Source organism: Dasypus novemcinctus, chromosome 17 (genome assembly GCF_030445035.2).
Source record: "Dasypus novemcinctus isolate mDasNov1 chromosome 17, mDasNov1.1.hap2, whole genome shotgun sequence".
In the NCBI taxonomy this organism is placed as follows: Eukaryota; Metazoa; Chordata; class Mammalia; order Cingulata; family Dasypodidae; genus Dasypus; species Dasypus novemcinctus.
In genome coordinates, this window is record NC_080689.1 from 44653078 (window position 1) to 44678708 (window position 25631).

Genomic DNA, 25631 nt, shown 5'->3' on the forward strand with positions numbered 1-25631 from the left:
CCTGTGAGCCTAGCCACCCTCTCACATGCGATCCTGATGGAGACGACGATACTCGTTCTCTGTCCGCCCAGCTAGAGGCCGCGCTCGAACTGGATCCCCCCACAGCCTCCGATCCGGACCCCAACCAACATGGCGACCCCCCGCCTTCTTCCCCCCCCACCGCGTCCTGCAAACAATGCCAACATGGCGCACCTCCTCCTTCTTCTTCCTCGGCGCCCTCTTCCCGCCTTTACCCACCTCTTCCTGTCTCGTCGCCATCCGGTCCCGTCCCGGATGCCTGCCGATCGCCATTTTCGGCTAAACCGGCAGAGCCTCCGGTGCCATCTTGGCCTGTACCTGGAAATGACGTGGCCACTCCTCCATCTTGGCCCGAGGCCAGAAGTGATGTCAGGCGTGACGTCACCATGCCGCCATCTTGGCCAATCAGAAGCACCGTTGCCGCCGCGCCCTCCTGGCCGGCGCCCGGTGGCACCGCCCATGCCTCACCTTCATGGCCCGCTTCACCTCCCGCCTGCTCCAGCAATAGCGGGAGCATCGGGAATCCTCCTCCACCAGCGTACGACACCGCCTTTCTCACCTCCCCCACTCCGCCTCTGGCTCAGATGTTCCCCCTCAATCCCGCTCGCACTCCGCAGAACCCACAAGCGTGGGTCCCCTTCTCTCCCAAAGACATCCAAATGCTCCGCAACGTGATAAAAGAGGATGGCCTTGCCAGCCCTCATGCCCAAGACATTCTCGAGCGTATGACCATCCCTCGCTGCATCCCTTACGACTGGATCTCTCTAGCCCGAGCGGTTCTCTCCCCGGGGCAATTCATTGACTGGCGAGCCCATCTCGGTGTCCTGATCGACAATCAGATTGCTGACAATGCTCGTCAGGGTGTGCATTACCCTGCAAACGCATTTCTCGGGTTCGGCCCTTACTGCGATCCCAGCGCCTACACTGCCACCCCGCCTGGGTTTTTCATCCAGCTCCGTGACTGTGTTTTTCAAGCCTTCCGTTCGTGCGCCGCGGCCGCCCCAGAGCCCCTCGTGAAGCTTTTCCAAAAACCCGAGGAGCCGTTTAACGAGTTCGTAGCTCGTGTGCAGGCCGCTGCAGAGAGGCGAGTTGTCGGCAACGCAGCCCGCGAGTCCTTCGTTAAGGACATCCTGCAGGAGGGGGCTAACCCAGCTTGCAAAGCCATCATTCGTCCCCTTCGTGACAAGCCGCTCCAAGACTGGGTCCTCGCATGCTCCGGAGTTTCTGGGCAAGCATCTGCGCTTGCAGCGGCTATTGTCGCAGCAGTCCAAACAACCAACACCTGCTTCCGCTGCGGTGAATTGGGCCACTTCGCTCGTGAGTGCCCCAACCTTCTGGCTCCTCCGCAACCCGTAGTCCAGCCTATGGTGCCACCACCGCGCCCTGTTCCTGCCGCCCGGCCGCCCTCCCCCCCCTGCCCACGCTGTGGAAAAGGGTATCATTGGGCTCGCGATTGCCGTGTTCCGAGACAGCCTTTAAACGGGCAGCGGGGCAAGCCTCAGCCCCGCCACCAAGAGGCTCCAATCACCCCGCGCCAGCCCCGCCCGTAGGCACCCACTGGTCCGTTCCCATGTCGCCCGCTTCGCAGCCGCGCCTCACCATCAAGGTCAATGGAAAGTGGATGGACGGCCTTCTTGACACCGGCGCCGAAATCTCCTGCATCCCACTCTCCCAAGCTCGTGACTTCCCACTCACAGCCGGACCCGTCGTCGTAGGCGCCACAGGCCAGTCCTCCTCGCAACAGGCGGCTGAAGATCTTGCCTGGCATGACACCGATGGACGGTCAGGGTTCTTCCGTCCCCTGGTTCTCAGGGATATCAAGCAAGTCCTTTGGGGGCGCGACATTCTTCACCAGTCAGGCGCCGTTCTTTTTACTTCACAGCCATCGCTGCCCCCCCCAATAGTTTTGGCCGTTGCTCGCGTTCGACCTCCAGCACCCGTTCCTCTGCAATGGGACACAGAGGAACCCATTTGGGTGGAGCAATGGCCTATGACTGCCCCGAAACTAGCTATTCTTCAGGACCTCGTGGAAGAGCAGCTCCGTGCTGGCCATGTTGAGCCCTCCACCAGTCCATACAATACTCCCATTTTTTTCATCATCAAAAAATCTGGCAAGCCACGCCTCCTCCACGACCTGCGAGAGGTTAACAAGCACATCAAACCCATGGGCTCTCCTCAGCCCGGCATGCCTCACCCGTCAGCCTTCCCGCGAGATTGGTATGTGGCAGTCCTCGACATCAAGGACTGCTTCTTCTCTATCCCCCTGCATCCGGATGACCGCCCACGGTTCGCCTTTACTGTTCCCCAGCCCAACCACCACCGGCCTGCCAAACGGTATCAGTGGAAAGTCCTCCCCCAAGGCATGAAGAACAGCCCTGCCATCTGCCAGCTGTTTGTGGCTACTGCTATTGAGCCCTTAACCTCCGAGGCCACTATCGTGCATTACATGGATGACATCCTTGTAGCCCATCCGAGGGAGCCAAAACTACAAGCTATAGTTGCCAGTCTTCTCTCCAATCTGAAAGATATCGGTCTTCAGATCAACATAGAGAAAGCCGTTTTCCACCCACCGTTTCAATTCTTGGGCTTTGAAATCTCGGAAACGGTCACGCCCATGGCGCCGCTTATAAAAGTCCCCAAAACCATGACGCTCCATGATCTCCAACAGCTTTGTGGCCAACTCAACTGGCTGCGCCCGTCGCTGCCAGTCACCACACATCAGCTGCAGCCTCTGTTCCAGCTCCTTCAGACCACTGGCCCACCATCACAGGCACCCACAAAGAGGGTCACCCTGTCGTATGAAGCAGAGTGCGCCCTGAGCTGTGTCAACTCTGCCCTAATGGACTGCTTGCTCCAGCGAATAGACCCAGACAAGCCATTCGTAGGACTTGTCCTTCCCACCCGTGGGACCCCCACTGGCCTCATCTGGCAGGACGGTCCACTCCTGTGGGTCCATTTAGCCAAAAGCAAGCTTCGCAAAATCACCCCCCAATCCGTCCTGTTCGCGCAGCTCGCCATCGCCCTTGTTGAGCGCTCCACCCACCATTACGGGCGTCATCCAGATGTCATCATTTGGCCCCTTACAACTCAGCAGGTCACTCACTTGCTAAAGGACTCCATAGATATGCAGGCACTGTTCCTCCTATTCTCCGGCCCATTCGATAATCACTTCCCCCAGCACCGCCTCATACAAGGCGCAGCTCCTGACCATTTCCCGTTCCCGTCCTCCAAGCCACTCCCCAACGCCGCCATCGCCTTCACCGACGCCTCCAAGCACTGCCTTGCTATAGTCCTCTACAAGCCCAACTCCACACAACCCCTCTGCCACGCCCGCCGACATAGCAGCTCTGTCCAAGTGGCCGAATTGAAAGCCGTCACTCTGGCTCTCCAATACCTCCAGGACCAGCCAGTAAATATCTTCACGGACAGTCTCTACTGCCTGCAGGTCTCTCGTATCCTTGCCTTTGCGGCCTTCCTGCCGCCTGCTAGCATCGGCAACCGGGACATCAACCTGGCCTTAGCTGACCTTCAACTCCTCTTAGAGAGGCGGCGACAACCCTGGTTCATTGCCCATGTTAGGAGCCACTCAGGCCTCCCAGGCCCCTTGGCTCACGGCAACCATCTCACTGACCAGGCCGCCCAAGGTGCTTCCATCAATGCCCTCAGCCCTGCAGCTGCCGTAGGAGACATTATCAACCAGGCAAAGACCTTGCATGCGCGCTTCCATCTTGGTGCACCCGCCCTCCATCGACTCCTCCCAGAACTTCCCATCGAGACATGCAAACATCTGGTGCGTGCGTGCCGCTCCTGCGCACCTTTGCTGCCCCTGGGGCCACTCCAGCCCCAGGGTGTCAACCCGCGCGGATTGCGGCCCAACTCTAGATGGCAATTAGATGTCACACATGTCGCTTCCTTTGGCCGATGGAAGTTCCTTCATGTTGCCATCGATACGTTTTCGCACCTCTGCTACGCCGTCGCCCTCCCGGGAGAGTCTGCCAAGTATGCCACTCAAGCGCTCCGGGAAGCCATCCTCTTCATGGGAGTCCCTTGGGACATAAAGACAGATAATGGCCCCGCCTACCGCAGCGCCGCCTTTGCCGAGTTTGTGAAGCTCTACAACATCACCCACCACTTCGGCATCACATACAACCCGCAAGGCCAAGGACTTGTTGAAAGAATTCACCAAACCCTCAAGATCCTCGTCCAGAAGACTAGAGAGACTCAACCCCGCCTCACCCCACGTGAAACAGTCACGCAAGTGCTCATCCAGCACAACCTGATGACCTTTGACTCTGAGGGGCTTTCGCCCGTCCACAAGCACTGGGGGCCCTCTTACCGGCCCACTCCAGCCCCTCTCGTCCTCTGGCGTGACCCTCTTACTAGCAAGTGGACTGGACCAGCGCCCCTTCTCACCCAAGGGCGAGGATTTGCCTGCGTCTTCCCGGAATCTGCACCCCAGCCTGTCTGGATCCCTGCTCGTCTTGTCAAGCCCTTCACCCCACACGGCCCTGCCGATCTTCCACCTCCCGACCCCCCTTCCCCCTGATGACTCCCCCCTGCCGTAATGATGGCCCTTCTCCGCATCTCACCCCCCCCGTGAGGTTTTTCTCCTCTTGTCATTGCAGATGACGCCTCCAGTTGCCCAGTCGAGCCCGCCTGAGTCTGCCCCTCCTGCGCCATCACCCGTAGGGACCACGCCAGCTCTCTCTCGCCGCGAGCGACGTCAGCGCCGCTTCCTTGCCCGTCGCCTGAGCCGCCTCTCCCTTGAAGATGATGACCCCATTGAGCAACAAATTCTCCAGCTTCTCCGTCGTGCTCGCGCCTCCCCTGCCCCGCGCCCTCCTACCACCCCCCCCTCCTACACCTTCTCATCATTATGCTCTCCTTAGCCTCCTCAGCCCAGGCCACGCCCCTTTGGGCCGCCCTTCTTCAACCGCCTGGTTTCCTCTTCCTCTCCCTTTTCCAACCCTCCAGCCTCCTCCTCTACGCCTTCCTTTTCCTCCTTCTCCTCCTCCTCCTAGGCCTCACCTGCTGTATCCGCAAGTCCGTTCGCCAGCACCAAGAGCGGCAAAGGCTCTTGGCCACAGCTGTCCTAGTCCTCTCCCAAAGCCATCCCCTTCCGGAGGAGGCCCGGCACGCCCAGGTGTGGCTCACGGAGGTGGCAGGAGGCGGCCATCGATAGGGCCCATCGTGGCCACCTCGAGCTGCGGGTACGGGTTCTCTGCCCTCCGCATGGGGAATCGGGCATTTCAGCCGCCCTCCCCTCTGCTCACGCCCCCCTCGTGCCCCCACGCCCCCTGCCGGTAGCCCCTCCTCGTTCCTTTCTCTCCTATTTCCCCTCCTCTCACCCCCCTCATCTTTCCTCCCTACAAAATGTCAATCCCACAAAACCTGTGCGTTCTTATTTTTGAAAGAGGGAGCAATTGTCCCCTGCTCCCACCCTGCCTTTCGCTTCCTTATACTTTGCCCGCCTGTTCCTCGTAACCTCCCTGTATTATGGCCCTTCTCAGCAGCAGTTTGTGCTGCTGCCTCCCTCTGCCCCTCCTCCCAGCCACTGTTATCTTCCCCCTCCCAGCCGATCGCTGTTCTCCCCGCCTCATTCCAACCGCCCTCATCCCGTATCTGCCCCGGCACAACCTCGGAAACAACCCCCTCTGCCATCAATGGCTTACGTCATAAACCGCAGGTCCGCCCTTGCCTCTGCAGCCAATCCTCAGCTGCCCCACGGACATGCCCCTCCCACAACCTCCCCGCCTCCATGACACTATAAAACCCCATGTACTTCCCGAATAAAATCAGACCTGCGCATAGACCTCGTCTCCGTGGTTTTTCCTCCATCGAACCGCGCGTCCCCCAAGCCTTGAGCCGCCCGCTGCCGCCCCGGTCCGGCCGTGGCGTAGGCCCGATCCCCGGCAGCGACTCGCCTGCAGCAACCTGCCTGCAGTGCCGCAGCGGAGGCCAACAAACTTATAACACTGGTATTAAAAAATAATAAAAAGAAGAGCCATCTATATAGCAAAATGAAAATATTGGTAATTATTGACAAGTATAATACTGCTTTGAACTTAGAAAATGTTTATATACGGGCTGTGACGTCACACAGAAAATATATACTTAAATGTCTCCAAATATATGAGTGTTGTTTTCATATATATGTCCATGGACCACTATGCTTTAAACTAATAAAAAACGACATTTCTCATAAAATTAAAAAGCCATCTAAAGATACCACAGAAAGAAAAATTACAGACCCATATCCCTTATAAATATAGATGCAAAAATCCTCAAGAAACAGAGCAGGTGTACCTCAGTGGTCGAATGCTTGCTTCTCATGTATGAGGTTCTGGGTTCAATTCCCAGTACCTCCTAAAGACAAACAAACTACCCCTCTTATTCAACATTGTACTGGAAGTTTTATCCAGAGCAGTTAGGCAAGAAAAAGCAATAAAAGGCATCCAAATTGGACAGGAAGAAGTAAAACTTTCCCTATTTCCTTCAGTCATTTCTATATACAGAAAATCCTGAAAAATTCACAACAGAGCTCCTAGAACTGATAAACGAATTCCACAATGTGGTGGGCTACAAGATCAACACCCTAATATCAGCAGCATTTCTATACAGAAGCAATGAACAATCAGAAGAAGAAATCAAGAAAAAAATTCCATTTACAATAGCAACTAAAAGAACCAAGTATCTAAGACTTGTAAAACAGAAAATTTAAAATACTGTTAACATAAATAAAAAAAAATCTAAATAAACGGAAGGACAGTCTGTGTTCATGGAACGGAAGACAAAATATTAAGATGTCAATCCTTCTCATAGCAACTAATAGATTCAAGCACAATCCCTATAAAAATTCGAACAACCTTCTTTGCAGAAATGGAAAAAGGCAATTATTCAATTTATATGGAAGGGTAAGGGGCATTGAATAGGCAATGCCATCTTGAAAAAGAATGAAGTTAGAGGTCTCATACTTCCCAGTCACAGTAATCAAAACAGCATGGTAGTGGCACAAGAGTATTGAGAGAGACCCAAGGAACTGAATTGAGAGTTCAGAAACCAAACTTCACATTATTGTCAACTGATTTTTGACAATAGGGCAAAGACCACTCAAATGAGAAAGAACAGTGTCTTCAACAAATGGTGCTGGGAAATCTGGATCTCCATTTGCCAAGGGAAAAAAAAGGACTTCCCACACCTCAAACCTTATATAAAAATCAATTCAAAATGATTCAAAGACCTAAATATAAGAAGAAAAAAGAAGCATCTTCGGGACCTTGTGTTAGGCAATGGTTTACACCCAAAGCACAAGAAACAAAAGAAAAAATAGATAAATGAGATAGCATCAAAATAAAAAACTTTTGCACCTCAAAGAATCATGAAAATAAAACCTACAAAAAGGGAAAAAAAATGTAGAAACACATATCTGATAAGGGTTTAATATTCAGAATATACAAAGAATTCCTTCAACTTAACAAAAAGACAACCCAATTAAAAATGAAGAGACATTTACTTTCTAGCCATAGATACACAAATTGCCAGAAAGCCAGAAAGCACAAGGAAAGATGCTCAACATCATTAGCATTCAGGGAAACGGAAATCAAATCCAAAATGAGATACCATTTCACACCCATTAGAAAAGCAGGTATTAAAAATAACAACAATAACAACAACAAAAAACCCCACAGTGAAACAGGTATAGCTCAGTGGTTAAGTGCCTGCTTCATATGTATGAGGTCCTAGGTTCAGCTCCTGGTACCTCCAAAAACAAAAACAAAAACAAAAAAGGAAAATTACAGATGTTGTAGAGGATGTGGAGAAACCAGAACACTCATTTATTGCTGGTGGCAATGTAAAATGGTACAGCTGCTGTGGAAGGCACTTTGGTAGTTCCTCAGTAACTTAAATATAACGTTACCATATGATCCAGCAATCTCATTATTATTTATCCAAGAGAACTGAAAGCAGGGACTCAAACATAATTGCACATCAATGTTTACAGTGGCATTATTCACAATTGCCAAAAGATGAAAGCAACCCAAGTCATGTCAATTGATGAAGGAATAAAATGTGATATATACACAATGGAATATTATTGAGCCATAAAAAGGTATGACGTCTTGATACACACTAAAATACGGTTAAATTGGTGGATGTCATGTCATCATGTTGAATGAGATAGGCTGGACACAAAAGGAAAAATATTTTATCCGACATGAAATGATTAGAATAAGCAAACTCAGAGTCAGAATCTAAAACAGAGGTTATAAGGGGATGGGATAGGGACAGGGAATGGGAAGTTGGACTTAAATGTACAGGGCTCCTACGTGAATGATGGAAATGTTCTGGTAATGGATGGTGGTGATGGTAGCAAAACACTGTGAATGTAATTGATGACAGTGAAATTTATACCTGAATATGATTAAAAGGGGAAGTTAGTTTGTACATGGTAATAGAAGTTTTGAAAATTCATGGAACAATACTGCACAAACAGCAAAACTTACGTTAAATCATGGGCTACAGTTAATAGTGTAATTATAAAATTGTGCTATCATCGCACCAGAAACTTTAACTGTTGGCAGAACTGTTATTCACAACTTCAGGTATGGAGGGAGTCCATCATTAATGCAGAGTAGAGAGATATGCCTCCCTGGTTCTGACTGCTGGCCATGGATGGTGACACATAGGGTCCCCAGGCCCAAGTGGGGACCAAACAGAGCACTTTTCTGTGCTCCAGGATTTTGATGCTGTCTGGATGCTTTGCAGCAAAGTGCCGGAAGGCTCCTCTAAGCAATGACAGATCTGTGCCTGCAGAATCAAGTATCTGTCTTGTTTGAAACAGGTTAAGTTTAAATAGGAATTTCTATTTTTGAAATATAAGATGGTCTAGAAGACATAGAATAGATTTTACTTTACATTATCTTTTATCCTTTTCCTTCCCTTTTATGATGTATCCAGTGGACAAACAAAGTCTCTCTTGCTGAAACTTCACAATTTCAAGGTACTAACTATTACTGGTAAAAGGGGACTCCAGATGGAGCTTCTGTGAAAATCAGGTTCTTTCTCAGAAGGGAAGTGTTTAAAATTTGAAATCTAATAAAGTAACTTATATTTGGAAGGGACTGGGAAAAGGTGAGGTATTGTACCTAAAGAGTATTTACAGGTATGTTAAACAAGATGTAGCCCTTTCTATAAAGAATGTAGGGAAACGGACTTTAGCCCAGTGGTTAGGGCGTCCGTCTACCATATGGGAGGTCCGCGGTTCAAACCCCAGGCCTCCTTGACCCGTGTGGAGCTGGCCACGCGCAGTGCTGATGCGCGCAAGGAGTGCCTTGCCACGCAAGGGTGTCCCCAGCGTGGGGGAGCCCCACGCGCAAGGAGTGCGCCCGTGAGGAAAGCCGCCCAGCGTGAAAAGAAAGTGCAGCCTGCCCAGGAATGGCGCCGCCCACACTTCCCGTGCCGCTGACGACAACAGAAGCGGACAAAGAAACAAGACGCAGCAAACAGACACCAAGAACAGACAACCAGGGGAGGGGGGGGGAATTAAATAAATAAATAAATCTTTTTTTTAAAAAAAAAAAAAGAATGTAAAGGTGGTGCGTGCTGGTAAGTAGGCTATGTGGGAGTGCGCACAACCGGGTTTGGAGTAGGGTAGCTGTGTCAGGAGGGAGTCCTCACAGGAGGGCATACATTTACCCATCAGGCTTCCATGAAATTTGGAAAAGGAAGAGCAGTAGCCTCTTTGCAAAAAAATATTTTTATTCATTTTAATTTATTAAATGGAAAAAAAAACTGATAATGCCTGTATTGTATAGCAGAATTTAATTACATTGTTAAAACCCCAACCCCAGTATACTAAAAAGAATTATCTTCTAATTATTGAAACCTCCTTAAATTTTTTTTGTATCTTTTAACCCAAGTCCTCTTGCTGATTTAACAGTGAACTCTAACAGAGCTCTTGGCTCCTTTCCCATAATTTCAGAGCTATCAGGAAATTAAGGAGAAAAAATAGACAATTGACTGGACTCTCTCTTAATCCTCTAGAGCTTAAGAGATTCCTGCTCCTCCATCACCAACAAAAATGAACCAGAAAGGCCAAGATGAAGATGGAAGGATAAATTTAAATTCTACATACTGAATGGAAACACCTCCACACCTATACCAGTCCCACCCAAGCTCTTTCCTATCCATGCTCTCAGAACACTAACAACCACGTTTAAAAGTCCCAGGCAGATCACGTACTACTATAAAAATCAGAAGACTTCACAAGAAAAGACTACAGGTAACTAACATCCCCCCCCACAAATAAGGGCACTATTCTAGTCCTCTACGTTTTACTACATCAACAGATTCAACTCATTTTTTTAAAAAATTAGGATATAATTCACATATCATAAAATTCACCCTTTCAGTGCTTTTAGTATATTCAAAAAGTTCTGCAATGATCACCAATAATTTCAGAATATTTTCATCAAACTCTCCCACACCAAAAGAAAAAACCTATACCTATTAGTAGTAACTCTCCATCCCTTGCTTCCCTCAACCCCAGGCATCCACTCATACACTTTGTTTCTATGGATTTGCTAATTCTGGACAGTTCATATAAATGGGATCATACAATATATGGTTTTTTGGGACTGGCTTCTTTCATTTAACATAATGTTTTCAAGGCCTATGTTGTATTAAAACAAGTATCAGTGTTCCTTTCTATGACTGAAAAATATTCTAGTATCTGAGTATATCACACATTATTTATCTACTCATCAACTGATGGAAGTTTGGTTTCTACTTTTTGTCTTCCATAAACAATATTATTAGATTCTTGTATATGTTTTCGCTGTAGACATAATGTTTGTTTTCATTTCTATTGGTATATACCTGGGAGTGGAATTGATAGGTCTAATGATAAGTGTAAGTTTAACTTATGGGGATTATCAAATTTTTTCCAAAACTGCTACAGCATCTTACATGTCTATCAACAACATATGAGGATCTTATTTTTTCACATGGTTGTCCACTCCTGTTACTGTCTACCTTTTAAAAAAATTATAGCCATCCATTGCATGTGATAAGATTAAGCTTAGAGTTTTGATTTTCATTTCCCTAATGACTAATGATGCTGAACATCTTTTCATGTGCTTTTGGGTCATTTGTCTATCTACTTTGGAGAAATCTATCCAAATTCTTTGCTCATTTTTAAATTGGGTTGTCTTTTTATTGTTAAGTTGTAACAATATAACTATATATTCTGGATACCAGTTCTTTATCAGATATATGATTTGCAAATAATTTCTCCCATTCTGTGGGTTGTCTTTTCACATTGACAGTATTCTCTGAAGCACAAAATTTTTTTTCACTTTGATGAAGTTCAAATTACCTATTTTTATCTCTGGACGCTTCTGATTTTTTGCTGTCATAACTAAGAAACAACTCTATAATCCAAGGTCATGTTGTCTTCTAAGAGTTTTATAGTTTAACTCTTACATTTAGGTCTTCTAACCATTTTGAGTTAAATTTTATATGATTTGAGGTAGAGGTACAACTCCATTTGCTGAAAAAACTGTTCTTTTCCCACTGAGTTATCTTGACATCTTTTGTAAAATATTGGCCACATTTAGTAATATGAAATAAAATCCAAGGATCACTAGACACTTGAATAAAGCTTCCAATAAGAGGATAAAACAAGTTAACAACAACAAAACCACACAAAAAGACAAGGAAATTTTCTTCTGAAAAAACAAACAAACAAACTAATAAACCATAATAACAACGAAGTGGTATGGAAGGTTATTTCAACATTAAACAAATAATGTAATTCACCGTATTAACAAATCTAAGAAGAAAAATCAAGTATTTCCATAGAGGTTGAAAAGGCTTTTGAAGGAATCTAAGAATTATTCTTTACCAAAAAAAAAAAGGAAAAGACAGATCTTCCTTAAACATGATTATTAGCAAAAAGTGAGTTTTTAAAAACCAGTGATACTTTTTGTAGCTTTCATGTTTTTATAACTTAAAGTTTTTCTATCTCACCAAACTGCATTGGCTATCAAAATCAATGGTTAAATAATAGTAGTGATAGTGGCATCCTTGTCTTGTTCCTCACTTTAGTAGAAATGGTTCTAATACTTCTTCCTTAAGAAGAAACTATGCTTTTGATAAGAGACATATATCATGTAAAGGAATTATCCATTTATTCCTATTTTACTGAGTGTTCATATTTGGAAATAATTACCAAAATTGCAAATGTACATTCTATACAGAAATAACATATGTGAAATAACATGCATAGAAGGCCATGCATTGCAGGAGTGACTGTAATTGCAAAAAAACTGGATACAACATTAATGCCCATCAATAGAGGCTAGTTACAAATTAAGCTACATCCAAACTTTGGAATACTAGGCAGCAAGTTCTCTATGTCTTGATTTGGAAAGTTCACCAAGATAAATTTGTTAAGTAAAAGCAGATGCAGGGTTCTCTTCTTAAATCTGTGCCAAAAGAAATTCATTTCAGCATCCACTGATGGTATTCCACCCTGATTTTGTTAAGGAATTTCCCTCAAAGGAAAATAGCCAAGTTTATACTTAATCTATTCAATTTTATCAAGAACCTATCAATTCAATTACAGTTATCAACACTGATGGTAAACCTGGCTAAACTAAATAAGCCATTGGTGGTGATGAATTTACTACCAATTAAAAATGTGGCTGGTTTGATGAAGAAGGTTAAGACCCAGTTAAATCATTGCTTTATTTCTGTTAACTCTTATCTCACTTAATTTCAATTTTCTGTGATTATGTCTACAAAGATTGGATAATTTGTTTTCCAAGAATAAAGACTGTTTTTCTCCCTGCCCCCACCAAAATATGAAAAAAAAAATCAAGGAAAAAACTCATAAAATAGAGCAAAAAGATAAAGAAATTAATAATAGGAGTAAAAAGATACGAAAACTGTAAGATTAATCCAGCAGATTTAATATGTAAGTAAGTTACAGTTTAAGAGCATAAAATTTCCACAAACTAAAGGACGCAACTATTTAGCAGAGAATGCCCAACATACATCATAAAATTTTAGATTGGAATAAGATAGTAGACATCAAAAGAGATGTTTCTAAGTGGGAGACTATGTGAAAACTGATGTTTATTCATATTAAGAAAGAAGACAATTTTAAAAAGCAACACTATAAACAGACAACTTGTAGAAGGGCAAATTCAAAAGGTTAATATTCAACCTTAGTAATAATAAAGGACACTCAAAACAAAGTATTATATTCTGTCTCCCTTACCTAAGTGGCAGATATTAAAAATGATTATACCAAAACTGGCAAAGCTACAGTAGCCAAACATACTCATTAACTTCTTACAGGAATATAAACTAGTACAGACTTTCTGGAGGAATCTGACAATGTGTAAAGACATTCTTCTACTAATCTATCTAAAAAAATAATTTAAAAAGCAATAATACGAATAGTCATAACAGTGAAAAATCAGAAAAAATTTAGGTGCTCCAAAACAGAATGGGGGAAGGAAATATGCTTACATATATTATGACACATGGAGATAAAAGGAAATTCTACAATCATCCATGTTTTCAAAGCAGGATACAAAACTGTGTTTACAGAAGTATCTCAATTACATGACAGATAAAACCATACACCTGAAAAAAATTTAGTTAGCTCTTAACAGTCATTTTCCCTGATGACAATGTGCAGTTTTATTTCTTCTTTAAAAGTGGTTTTATTATCCAAATTTTCTTCAATAAAAATTAAATAGTTTTACAGATGAAAAAAGGAAAGCTTGTTTGTAGTGCTATTTTACATACCTTGGTGGCTGCTACTGACGTAGCCAAGTTTGCAGTTTTAGAAGAGGACCCATTAGAACTTGCTGGTGGTGTCTGACCCACAACAGATTTACTGTTCGTACTGTTTGTTCCATTCGCAGCAGTGGCAGCGTGGGAGAAAGTAAATTTGAAGCCACCAGAAGATGTCCTTTTGGGAAGGTTTTCCTTGTCTTCACTTTCTTTTGCTAAAGCAAAAGTAAAATTGCACATTTATATCAATAAATATTGCTAAGTCAAAGCATCTGAAAGAGCAATAATTTTAAAACACCACTTTTGTTTTCTATGAGCTAGAAAAACAGAATACGATGCATATAGTTTTGGCAGTTTGATATTATTGATAAATTCCAAAAAGAAATATTGATTATATTTGTAAACTTGTCTGTTCCTCCAAGCGTGATACCCCCTTGACTGTATTAAATTTAGAGGTTTCACTTTTACTTAAGATTAGGGCTTTGATTCAGCCATGTCAGTAGGACATTTAGTCTCTGCCCCCTTGCTGGGCAGATACACATAAAATGACAATGGTGGAGGAGAGAGCTTAGTTTTGATGCTGGAGCCCCAGAGAGAGAGCCAAGCCATTTGCCTCATAGTTTATAGCTGGCCTTGTGGAGAGAGCAGAGCAGCTGAGCCTGGAAGGAGATGAGTTCTGGGAAGAGAGACAAGACTTACGCCAGTGTGCAGTTGAAAGCAGAAGAAGTTGGGACTGTGGAGCCTTAAGAGGAAGAGAAAGGCTGAACTCTTGCAGAGACCAGTAGCCATCTAGTTCCAAAATGTGGCAATAGTCTTTGGTGAGAAAAGTAACTTACTGTTTATGGCCTTATGACCGCAAGCTTCTACCCCCCAAACAAATATCCTTTATAAAACCCAAGAGATTTCAAGTTACTTTCCATTAGTATCTCTTTGGCTGACTAATACAACAGTGGTAAGTCTTTATTAGCTAGAATCTTAAAAATCTCAGGATTACAAAGGACCTTAAGCATCATTTAAGAGACCCAGCCATCTTATGCCAGAACTCCATACTGCTGGCAAACAGTTATTAAGAGTGCACTGTCTGACTTTTCCTTTTATTGTTCCCTGTAGTTTCCACTCATTGAGTCTACTCTCCTATACTTCTTTTAACAAGCCTCTTCCACAAATGAATATTTCAAATGCCTAAAGACAACAATCAAGTTCATCAATCTCTTCATCTCTGAATATTCCAGTTCCCTCTGTTTCTTTTATGACTTAGTTGTCTATCCCCTTTAATATTTGGTTGCTACTGTTTTTCTATATGATTCTAAAGTTTTGTACCCAGAACTGGATGTAGTATTTAAAATATGACCTTACCTGACTCTCTCTCTTTTTAGATTTATTTTATTTCTCTCCCCTTCCCCCCCACCCTGGCTGTCTGTTCTCTGTGTCTATTTGCTGCATTGTCTTCTTTATCCGCTTCTGTTGTTGTCAGCAGGACAGGAATCTGTGTTTCTTTTTGTTGGGTCATCTTGTTGTGTCAGCTCTCTGTGTGGGCGGCGCCATTCTTAGGCAAGCTGCACTTTCGCGCTGGGTGGCTCTCCTTATGGGGCAGGCTCTTTGTGCGTGGGGCTCCCCTATGCGGGGGACATTCCTGCATGGCAGGGCATTCCTTGCGTGCATCAGCACTGCGCATGGGCCAGCTCCACACAGGTGAAGGAGGCCCGGGGTTTGAACCGCGGACCTCCCATGTGGTAGACCGATGCCCTAACCACTGGGCCAAGTCTGCTTCCCTTACCTGACTCTTGAGAGTTGTAAGGACAGTGCCTACAACAAGTAAAGGCAGAAGAATTTTTGACTACTGAAAGGTACTTAATTCCATAGGAAATTTTTAATAGGCCTAAATGCACTCAACTGAAGTAAAGAGAACTAATGGCATTAATGAGTGGAAAATGAGTGAGGTTGGGAACAAGTTTCAGGGAAAATGCAATAAGGAATCTTACTTGAAGTAAAACACTACTAATAAGAATTGCCTATAGAAATCTCAAATTCAAAGATCAGAATATTAGACTTATATAAAGTCCAGTGCTCACTTTCAAAAATCAGAATATTAGACTTACATAAAGTCCAGGAGATACTTTAGTCTTTTAAATAAAACAAAAATTGTATTAAACATTTAAGATGATATATTTATCATATGGACGTATTTCTATAATGATAATTAGTTAGGGCATAAAATTAAAGTGAATAGTTCTTTTGAAAGATACTAGTAACAATTTATAATAAGTTTTATAAGCCAAGTTAGTGTATTTGAAATCAAGTGGAAATTTAACTATGACTCTTCTCTCCGTGTATCTTTATGCAACTTTTATAATGACTTAAAAATTTTAAAGCTCAAAATTACTTGTCTGAGCTCAATTTCCTCAGGCAGGAGTGCTGTGGAAGTTTTCTATGGATGTATTATTACTGGAGATTAAGTACAGAAAGAAAGCAAGAAATGTTCATAGATGTCAAAGCAGACAACGCAATGTCTAAACAGCAAATGAACAGCATCACAAAATGGCAAATTTCAAGAAAACATTTTAAACATGAAAAGAACTCCCAGACAGATTTGAAAAAAGTGCGTACTTTTAAAAGGGCACATAATTTCGTATGTAAAGTTCAAGTCTCTCATGCTTTAGAAAATATGACCAGATATTCATAAGGAACTGAATAATTTCTGTACCAAACAAAAGGATGCACTATTCAAAAATTAAGAATTTTAATACCTTTTTTGGTCTCCATAAATTTTTCATAACTATCTGGAAAATCATCTTCTGGCTTAGATTTTTCCACTGGTGCCACAACTGCTTTTCCTTCCTCCTCTTCATCTTCATTAAACCACATTTCTTCATCTTCTTCCAAGGCTTTTGCATCTCTGCGAAATCTGTTACTACGCAATATAGATGGTACACTGTAAGAAATATATCAAATATTGAATACTGATTTATAGTTCATGACGAGATAAAACTTGAGAAAAATCCGTATAATCAAAAGGAATTTCTAATATAATTTTAGCCTAGCGTAACTTTATTATAATCACCGCAGTTATGATACAAGACGTAACCAGAGAACACTCTAAAATAATTCAGGACGTTGCAAAGTAAAGTAAAATTTCATCTTCAGTTTTAATACGGGGCAGTAATTTATCATATAAAGAATCTGTTATGTAGGAGGAATCCCTAGCCTCCTTATATAACAACCCTGTGCTATTTAATGACGGGAAGAAAATTCCTGGGAAAACTTCACATGTAAGATTCAAAATAGAGAATATTTTGGACACAATTTTATAAACTATAATTACAATATACTTAAATAATACCTGTTCAGTTTCTGACTTTGTCTGTCTTTCTCTTGCTCATATTTAGTCTTCAATCCTTTGAATGTCTGAACATATTCAATCGATTCAAGGGCCTTATAAAAGTTCTCAACTATATGTGCAGTAAGAGACTTGATATCTTCCTGTATAAGCACAAAATTTACATTTCAAATATAATTCAACAGTTGTTAGGAGAAAAACTTTTAAAATGTTTGTAGTTCCAAAGCCCATCAAAAAAGGTTTTTCAAAATAAATGTTCTAATGAGCCAGGATGCCACAGAAAACTTAGAAAAAAGGATAAGCAATTCACTGGAGCCCTTTTGAGAAACTATAATGTGCACAAGTAAATGGATTTAGTTTATGTTTTCTGTTTATTTTTTACATTTACAAACCATTTTACAATTTAAAAGTACTTTCACATACTTTCATTTGCTCCTCAAAGCAACTCTGTGAAATAGGATTACCCCAATTTTACAGATGAGGAAAATTGAGGTTCCAAGATAGGCCAAATGGTCTGGTAAGAGCACAAAGTTGGGAAGCAACGTGACTCAACTGATACAGCATCCGCTTACCATATGGGAGGTCCAGGGTTCAAACCCAGGGCCTCCTGACCCGTGTGGTGAGCTGACCAATGCGCAGTGCTGATGTGCACAAGAAGCGCCATGCCACACAGGAGTGTCCCTGGCATAGGGGAGCCCCACGTTTAAGCAATGTGCCCCACATGGAAAGCCGCCTCGCGTGAAAAAAATCGCAGCCTGCCCAGGAGTGGCGCCACACACACGGATAGCTGACACAGCAAGATGACACGACAAAAAGAGATACAGATTCCGGTGCTGCCTGACAAGGATGCAAGTGGACACAGAAGAACACACAGTGAATGGATACAGAGAGCAGACAATGGGGAGGGGGAGAGCACACAGTTAAAGAGCAGATAATGAGATTTATATTTCAACAAATATTAAGTGCTATTTAATGTCTTCCCATTTAACTGCTATAAAAATGGAACACACCTTGCCTAAATAATAAGCACAGATTCGTTAGATTATATTATATATAAAGATCTGATGAACTATTTATCTGGATTTCCACTCTAGTCTATTCCTGTAGTCTTCTAATGGTAGGATATTTGTGAAATAAACTGTTAGTAATAACAACTTCTGAATTCTTCTTCTAAATTTTAAATAAACCAAACTGATTATTGCAAATCCATGAGTGCACATTATAATTCATTCTACAGAAATAAAAAGAACTCTAGGAGGACACTTTGAAAAACAGTATGCCAACAAATTAGATAAATAGAAGATCTCAGTAAACCAGTATGATGAAGAAGAGACTTAATCAGTCATCAAAAACCTTCCAAAAAAGAAAAGCCCGGAACCAGGCGGGCTTCACAGGGGAAGTTTACAAACCATTCCAAGAAGAAGTAACACTAATCCTGCTCAAATTCTTTCAAACAGTTAAAGAAGAGGAAATGCACTACCTAGGTCTGTGAGGCCAACATAACCCTAACACTAAAATCAGATAAAGATACCACAAGAAAATTACAGACCAATAACCCTTATAAATATAAATGCAAGTATCCTCAACAATATACTTGCAAAATGACTCCAACAGCACATCAAAAGAATTATATACCATAATCAAGTGGGAATGATCCCAAGTATGAAAGGGTGTTCAAAATAAGAAAATCAATGTAATACACCAAATTAACAGAACAAAGAGGGAAAAATCACATGAACATTTCAATTGATGCAGAAAAGGCATATGACAAAATCCAGCACCCCTTCTTGATAAAAACATTTAGAACACTAGAAACAGAAGGAAACTTCCTCTACATATACGAAAAACCCACCTCTACCATTACACTCAATGGTAAAAACTGATAAGCTTTTCCTCTGGGATCAAGAACAAAACAAGAATGCCCACTGTCACTACTGTTATTCAACATTGTTCCAGAAGTTCTAGCCAGAGAAAGAATGCAAGGAAAAGAAATTAAAGGCATCCAAAATGAAAAAGAAAAAGTGAAACTTTCTTTATTTGAAGAATACATAATCCTACACACAAAAAATCCTGAGGGAAACGGACTTGGCCCAGTGGTTAGGGCGTCCGTCTACCACATGGGAGGTCCGCGGTTCAAACCCCGGGCTTCCTTGACCTGTGTGGAGCTGGCCCATGCGCAGTGCTGATGCGCGCCAGGAGTGCCCTGCCACGCAGGGGTGTCCCCCGCGTAGGGGAGCCCCACGCACAAGGAGTGCTCCCCGTAAGGAGAGCCGCCTAGCATGAAAGAAAGTGCAGCCTACCCAGGAATGGCGACGCCCACACTTCCCATGCCGCTGACGACAACAGAAGCAGACAAAGAAACAAGACGCAGCAAACAGACACAGAGAACAGACAACCCGGGGGGGGGGGGGGATTAAATAAATAAATAAATCTTAAAAAAAAAATCCTGAAAATCCACACCCTAACTACTGAAACTAATAAGTAAAACCACCAAAGTGGTGGGGGTATAAGGTCAACACAGAAAAGCCAGTAATGTTTCTATGAACAATCTGAAGAAATCAAGAAAAAAAAATTCCATTTGCAATACAAACTAAAACTATTAAATAGCTAAGAATGAATCTAACCAAGGATGTTAAAGACTTTATAATCTATACATAGAAAACTATAGGGAAGCAGATGTGGCTCAGGTGACTGGGCTCCCACCTACCACATGGGAGGTTGCTGGTACAGATCCTGGTGCTTCCTAAAGAAGACAGCAAGCTGGTGTGATGGGCAGGCACAGCAAACTGACACAACAAGAGATGCAAGAAGAAAAAACATAATGAGAGACACAACAAAGCAGGAAGCAGAGGTGCCTGGTGCCTCCTAAAGAAGACAGTGAGCTGATGTAAACAGGTAGGCATGGCAAGCTCATGCAACAAGATGATGCAACGAGAGACACAGGGAGGAAAAAAACATAGTGAGAAACACAACAAGCAGGGAGCAGAGGTGGCCCAAGCAATTAGGCACCTCCCTTCCACATTAGAGGTCCCGGGTTCAGGTCCCAGTGCCTCCTAAAGAAATAAGGAAGACAAACAGACACAGCAAGTGAAAAACAACAAGGGGGTGGGAAGAAATAAATAAAATAAAAAAATTTTTAAAGAAAACTACAAAACATTGCTAAAAGAAATTAAAGAAAACCTAAGTAAACAAAAGGAGACATTCTGTGTTGGTGGATTAGAAGACTAAATATTGCTTAGATGTCAATTCTACCACCAAGGGATTTACACAATCCCAATCAAAATCCCAACAGCTTTCTTTGCAGAAATGGAAAAGCCTATCATCAAACTGATATGGAAGAGTAAAGGGACACAACTAGCTAAAGCCATCTTGAAAAAGAAGTAATTGGATGACTCATGCTTCCTGATCTTAAAATGTATTACGAAGCCATAGTAATCAAAATAGCATGGTACTGGCTCAAGGAAAAACATACAGACCCAGAGACTCAAACTGAGAGTTCAAAAATCAACCCTTACATTTATGAACACCTGATTTTTGAGAAGGAGGCCAAGTCCACTCAATTGAGAAATAATAGTCTCTTCAACAGACTATTGGGAAAACTGGATGTCCATATGCAACAGAATAAAGGTGAACCTTTACCTCATACTAATAAATGCAAAACGCAACAGAGACCTAAAAACAAAAACCCAAACTGAAAAACTCCTAGGAAAAAACATAGGGAAGTATCTTTAGGACCCTGTGACAGGCAATGATTTCTTACACTTTGTTTCCAAAGCAAAAACACAAAAGAAAGAAACAGAATAATGAGGCTTCATCAAAATTAAAAACTTTGGATATCAAAGGACTTTATCATTAAAGTAAAAAGATATCCTACAGAATGGGAGAGAATATATGGAAACTACTTCTCTCATAAGGGTTTAATACCCAGAATATAAAAAGAAACCCTCCAACTCAACAACAACAAAACAATCAAATTAAAAAATGAGCAAAAGGCTTGAACAGAAATTTTTCCAAAGAAGACAAACAGCTAATATTATAATTACAAAAATTTTTTCATCAATTTAAATAAATATCATTCTAATGCAAGATGGTAATAGGTGGTATATGGGAACTCTGCATTTTAAGCATGATTTTTCTGTAAACCCACAACTTGTCTAATAATAATAACAATAAAAAATCCACAGTGGCAAAGCAAGCTCATTAAAATTATAATTCAGGACTTTATAGATAACACTAAATACTAAGACATACACAGACCACTTCTCCAAAAGATAAATCAAAATCTGGTTGCATTAAGGATTTTAAGTCTTTAAACAAGTTCCCTTGAACATCTCAATCCAAAAATATGCAAAGAAGAAAAATTAGAAATCTATGTAAAATGGTTTTGCATTCTGTACAGAACAAAAATATGCTAGGTTTTGGAATTCGATGTATACTTAACCACCCGATATTGTTTCCAGAAAAATAAATTATGGAAATAGGAATTTGGTTGAAAATCCCACTATTCATTTTTTCAGTATCATACCAAATTTTAAAGGAAAAATTTAAAAGTTAAATTAATCTGAGTGAAATAAGCCAGACACAAAAGGACAAACATTATATGATTATGCTTATATGAAATACTGAGAATAAACAAATTCATTGAGACATAAAGATAATTAAAGATTACCAAGGGCTGGGGAGAGGGGGGACTGGGGAGCTGTTGTATGGGCTGATGAAAAAGTTTTGGTAATGGATGGTGGTGATGGTAGTACAATATTGTAAATATAATTAATGCCTGAATTATACACTTAAAAACTGTTAAAATGGCCAAAAAAATAAAGCTCTTCAAATAAACAAAAAATAGAGTATTTTGAACCTGGGTTCAAAAGCCTACTGGGCTAGTTATCTATATACCCTCTTTTCTAAGGCTAAACACTGTACTTCTATCCCCTTTTCATCCTTTAAAAAATCATACTGTTGACGTGATCACTGTAAGAAAAACAATCCAGTCGGCCAAATAATCTTCATATTGAGGATAGCACGTCATCTGTACATTCTCATTTGTAAGAATACAAAATTAGGGAATGAGTTTCTAAATTTGTTTTTTTAAATGTCTTTTCCAACTCTATGGCCTTGGAAAAGTTTTAGTGCATATATGTATATATATACACACACACACGCAGGGGAGGGTAAATTTGTTATACTGGTTCTGTCTTCTCCCTACTATTCACAAAGAGCTCCCTCTGGATTATTTTATGACAAATTGTTTGTTGCCTGAAACTAACTTGGGATATAGCTTCGATAGCCCTGAATGTGCTGCTAATCAAATGGATACCCTTGAACCACTTAATCTTTGTAGGTGTCTCAGTTTCCTTACTGAAAAATAAGGCAATTGTAGTACATGAAAACTTCCTCATCTTTTCAACTGGAAATTCCCCAACTCCATCCTACCTTTTGTGCATCTTATATTGATGTCTACCAAAGGAATTATTTTCATCCTTTCTATTCATTTATATCACTACCCCTACAATAGAAAGCCACCTTTTCCTAAGACATCACTTGAACAGCATGCTTGACTAAAATGTTCACATAAACCAAATGTGATCTTGAAAGATTTGGCCAATAAAAGGTAACTGAGGCGGCGTACTTGGCCCAGTGGTTAGGGCGTTCGTCTACCATATGGGAGGTCCGCAGTTCAAACCCCAGGCCTCCTTGACCCGTGTGGAGCTGGCCCATGCACAGTGCTAACAGGTGCAAGGAGTGCCGGGCCATGCAGGGGTGTCCCCCGCGTAGGGGAGCCCCACACGCAAGGAGTGCGCCCCGTAAGGAGAGCCGCCCAGCGCAGAAGAAAGTGCAGCCTGCCCAGGAATGGCACCGCCCACACGGAGAACTGATGCAGCAAGATGACATAACTAGAAGAGACACAGATTCCTGTGCCGCTGACAACAACAGAAGCAGACAAAGAAGATGCAGCAAATAAACACAGAGAATAGACAACTGGGGTGGGGGGGAGAAGGGGAGATAAATAAATAAATAAATAAATAAATCTTTTTAAAAATAGGTAACTGAAAAAAATATATAGACTAAAATATGGGATAAAAAAAAAAACTACTTTTAAAATTTCACAACTTAGGGAAGAAGATGTGGCTTGACCAGTTGGGCATCCACCTACCACATGGGAGTTCTGGGTTCCGGTCCCAGTGCCTTCTAAAGAAGACAAGCTGACGCCACACCCGCAACAATGAGCTAGGAACCACACCTGCAGCAACAAGCTAGATGCCATAACCACTACAACGAGCTAGATGCCGCACCTACCACAATGAACTAGACATTGCACTGCTGCAATGAGTTAGGCACCAGAGCAATGAGGTAAACGCCACAATGAGCAGACAACTAAAATGAGCAGATGCCACAAGCAGCAGATGTCGCAGTCTGTGGGGAGCAGATGTGGCTCAGACCTCCCATATAGGAGGTCCCGGGTTTGGTTCCCAATGTCTCCTGGAAAAGGTGAGCAAGCAACGAGTAGGCAGATGAGAGAACCATCTGGTGGGAGGGGGGTAAATTAAAAAATAAATAAGTAAATAAAATCTTCAAAATATTTTGCACAATTTAAAATATTTACATGACAACTATAACCATATGACAAATAAGGATAAAAAATAACTCTAAAAATTTATTGGAAAGAGAGTCTAAGACATGAAATTGGCAATATCAGGAGAAAAAGAATGAAGAAATCACTTTGCTTACCTATAATTCTTTTACTCTACAAAAAGTCCTTTTATAGACTTACCACTCTTATGAATTCAAAAAGCTCTATCACAGCCGAATTCAACAGATTGTACCGAGTTCCATTATCCAGAAGAGCATTTATAACTGGCTCAAAAAGATTTCCCTTGGTGATGTAACGATTATAAAATTCATCTTTAAGGCCAATGATCCGCCTCATAAAACGAAGAGCACCTAATTTAAAATAATGCATGAAGTCGATGTTCTTACTACATGTTAATCATTATACAAGCATTTTTGCCATAAAGCAGTATATATGTTCTAAAATAAAAAAGGAAAACTGTGTTCTGAAAATAAATAATTAGGCTTTGAGAAAGTGATTTAGGAAGGACCACTCAAAACTTGTGCAACTTGTAACCAAAGCTAAGGAAAAAAATAGTAATTGGTACCTGGGAGATAAAATACCCAACCAGGCAGCCCCAAGGAAGATAGATTATAAAGAATGAAAATGCTGGTAATACATTATTTAGAGTAATCATGGTGGATGCTGAGATAAAGTATGAAAGAGGAACACAAAATCACTGAGAGAACGGGTATCAATAAGGGCAAAAGAGTGGTGCAACCAACAATAAGCCAAGACTGCCTTGTCTCTGTGAAGGAGGGAGTGTTGTAAGTGCTTCTTCATAATCTTCCCAATATATGGTCAAAGGGACTCCTGTTGCCATTACTATTTTTCTGATGAATGATATCATTTCACTCTCACTATTTCAGTTCCTTATGGAAAAATCATTTCTGAATCAAAACTGCCCCCACATTAAAATATCACTCCCTTATGTACCAATTGCATATGAGTTATTTTGCCTCTGATAAACATATATTTTAGATCAGATGATTTCTAAAAGAACAATAGGGTAATATAATTTGGCTTGTCATATTTTAGAATACTGAAAAGCAATGTTTCTCTTAACTAGTCTTTTCCCTGGCCAAATAAGGCAAATAAGTATTACTCCTAAAGTTCTAATGAAACACAGGGACTGTAATTTTAATCCCTTATTTTTATGTTTGTTGTTCTTTTCTCCTCTCTATTCTACAGATACTACTAGCCAAATAATATTTAAAATGCAAGGCTTTCAATTTTGTAAAACAGTCTCTCATTTCAACACTCTGTTACTGGATGAAAGTTGTTAAATGAAGTTGTGCATTGTTATAAGAAGTTCTAACTATTATTTGTGAATGAAAGAGAAATAAGCCACATAAGGTACAAATGCATGTTAACTGTAACATCAAACAAATGTGAGTAGAAGTGTTAGACTTTTAACATCACCTTTAACTGTGGCAAGATAAGAAATAGTTTAAGATTTAAAAAGAGAGACATATTGGCAAAGGTGTAAGCAAACATGTACTCTCAAAGACTTCTGGTGAATAAACTGATATGCACACAAAGCTTCAGTTACAACAGTACTGCTATAATAATGAAAATCCTTAAATATAAACACTGAATAAAAGGAGATTGTTTCAATTATGGTATATTCATTTTAAGGAGACTAGTCTGCAGTCATCAAAGGACTATTAATACAAAGACAGGCAAACCTACTGTGACATCCACCCTTCCAAAATTAACATAAAAACTTAATGTAATTCCATTCGGAATGAAAAGGATAAAATTATTTTGAAGTTACTGAGGACAAACAAATATATAAGAACCAAAATTTTAAAAAATACAAAATGAGGGAGGGAGCTAGCATATAGTAAACCTTAC

At 41.7% G+C, this 25631-nt stretch overlaps 1 protein-coding gene across 2 annotated transcripts in view; it reads right to left on the minus strand.

Moving 5' to 3' along the window:
* The window catches only part of PPP4R3B (protein phosphatase 4 regulatory subunit 3B), a 111265-nt gene that overhangs the window by 21219 nt on the left and 64415 nt on the right, over positions 1 to 25631 (minus strand). Inside the window, exons 12-15 of one of the 2 annotated variants that reach the window (XM_058278595.1) lie at positions 23937 to 24106; positions 17168 to 17307; positions 16575 to 16759; positions 13840 to 14042 (exon numbers count right to left, since the gene is read on the minus strand). In XM_058278595.1, coding sequence (XP_058134578.1) covers positions 13840 to 14042; positions 16575 to 16759; positions 17168 to 17307; positions 23937 to 24106 — 698 coding nt within the window. The remainder of the gene's footprint in view (positions 1 to 13839; positions 14043 to 16574; positions 16760 to 17167; positions 17308 to 23936; positions 24107 to 25631) is intronic. The other variant, XM_058278596.1, reaches the window with a different exon arrangement.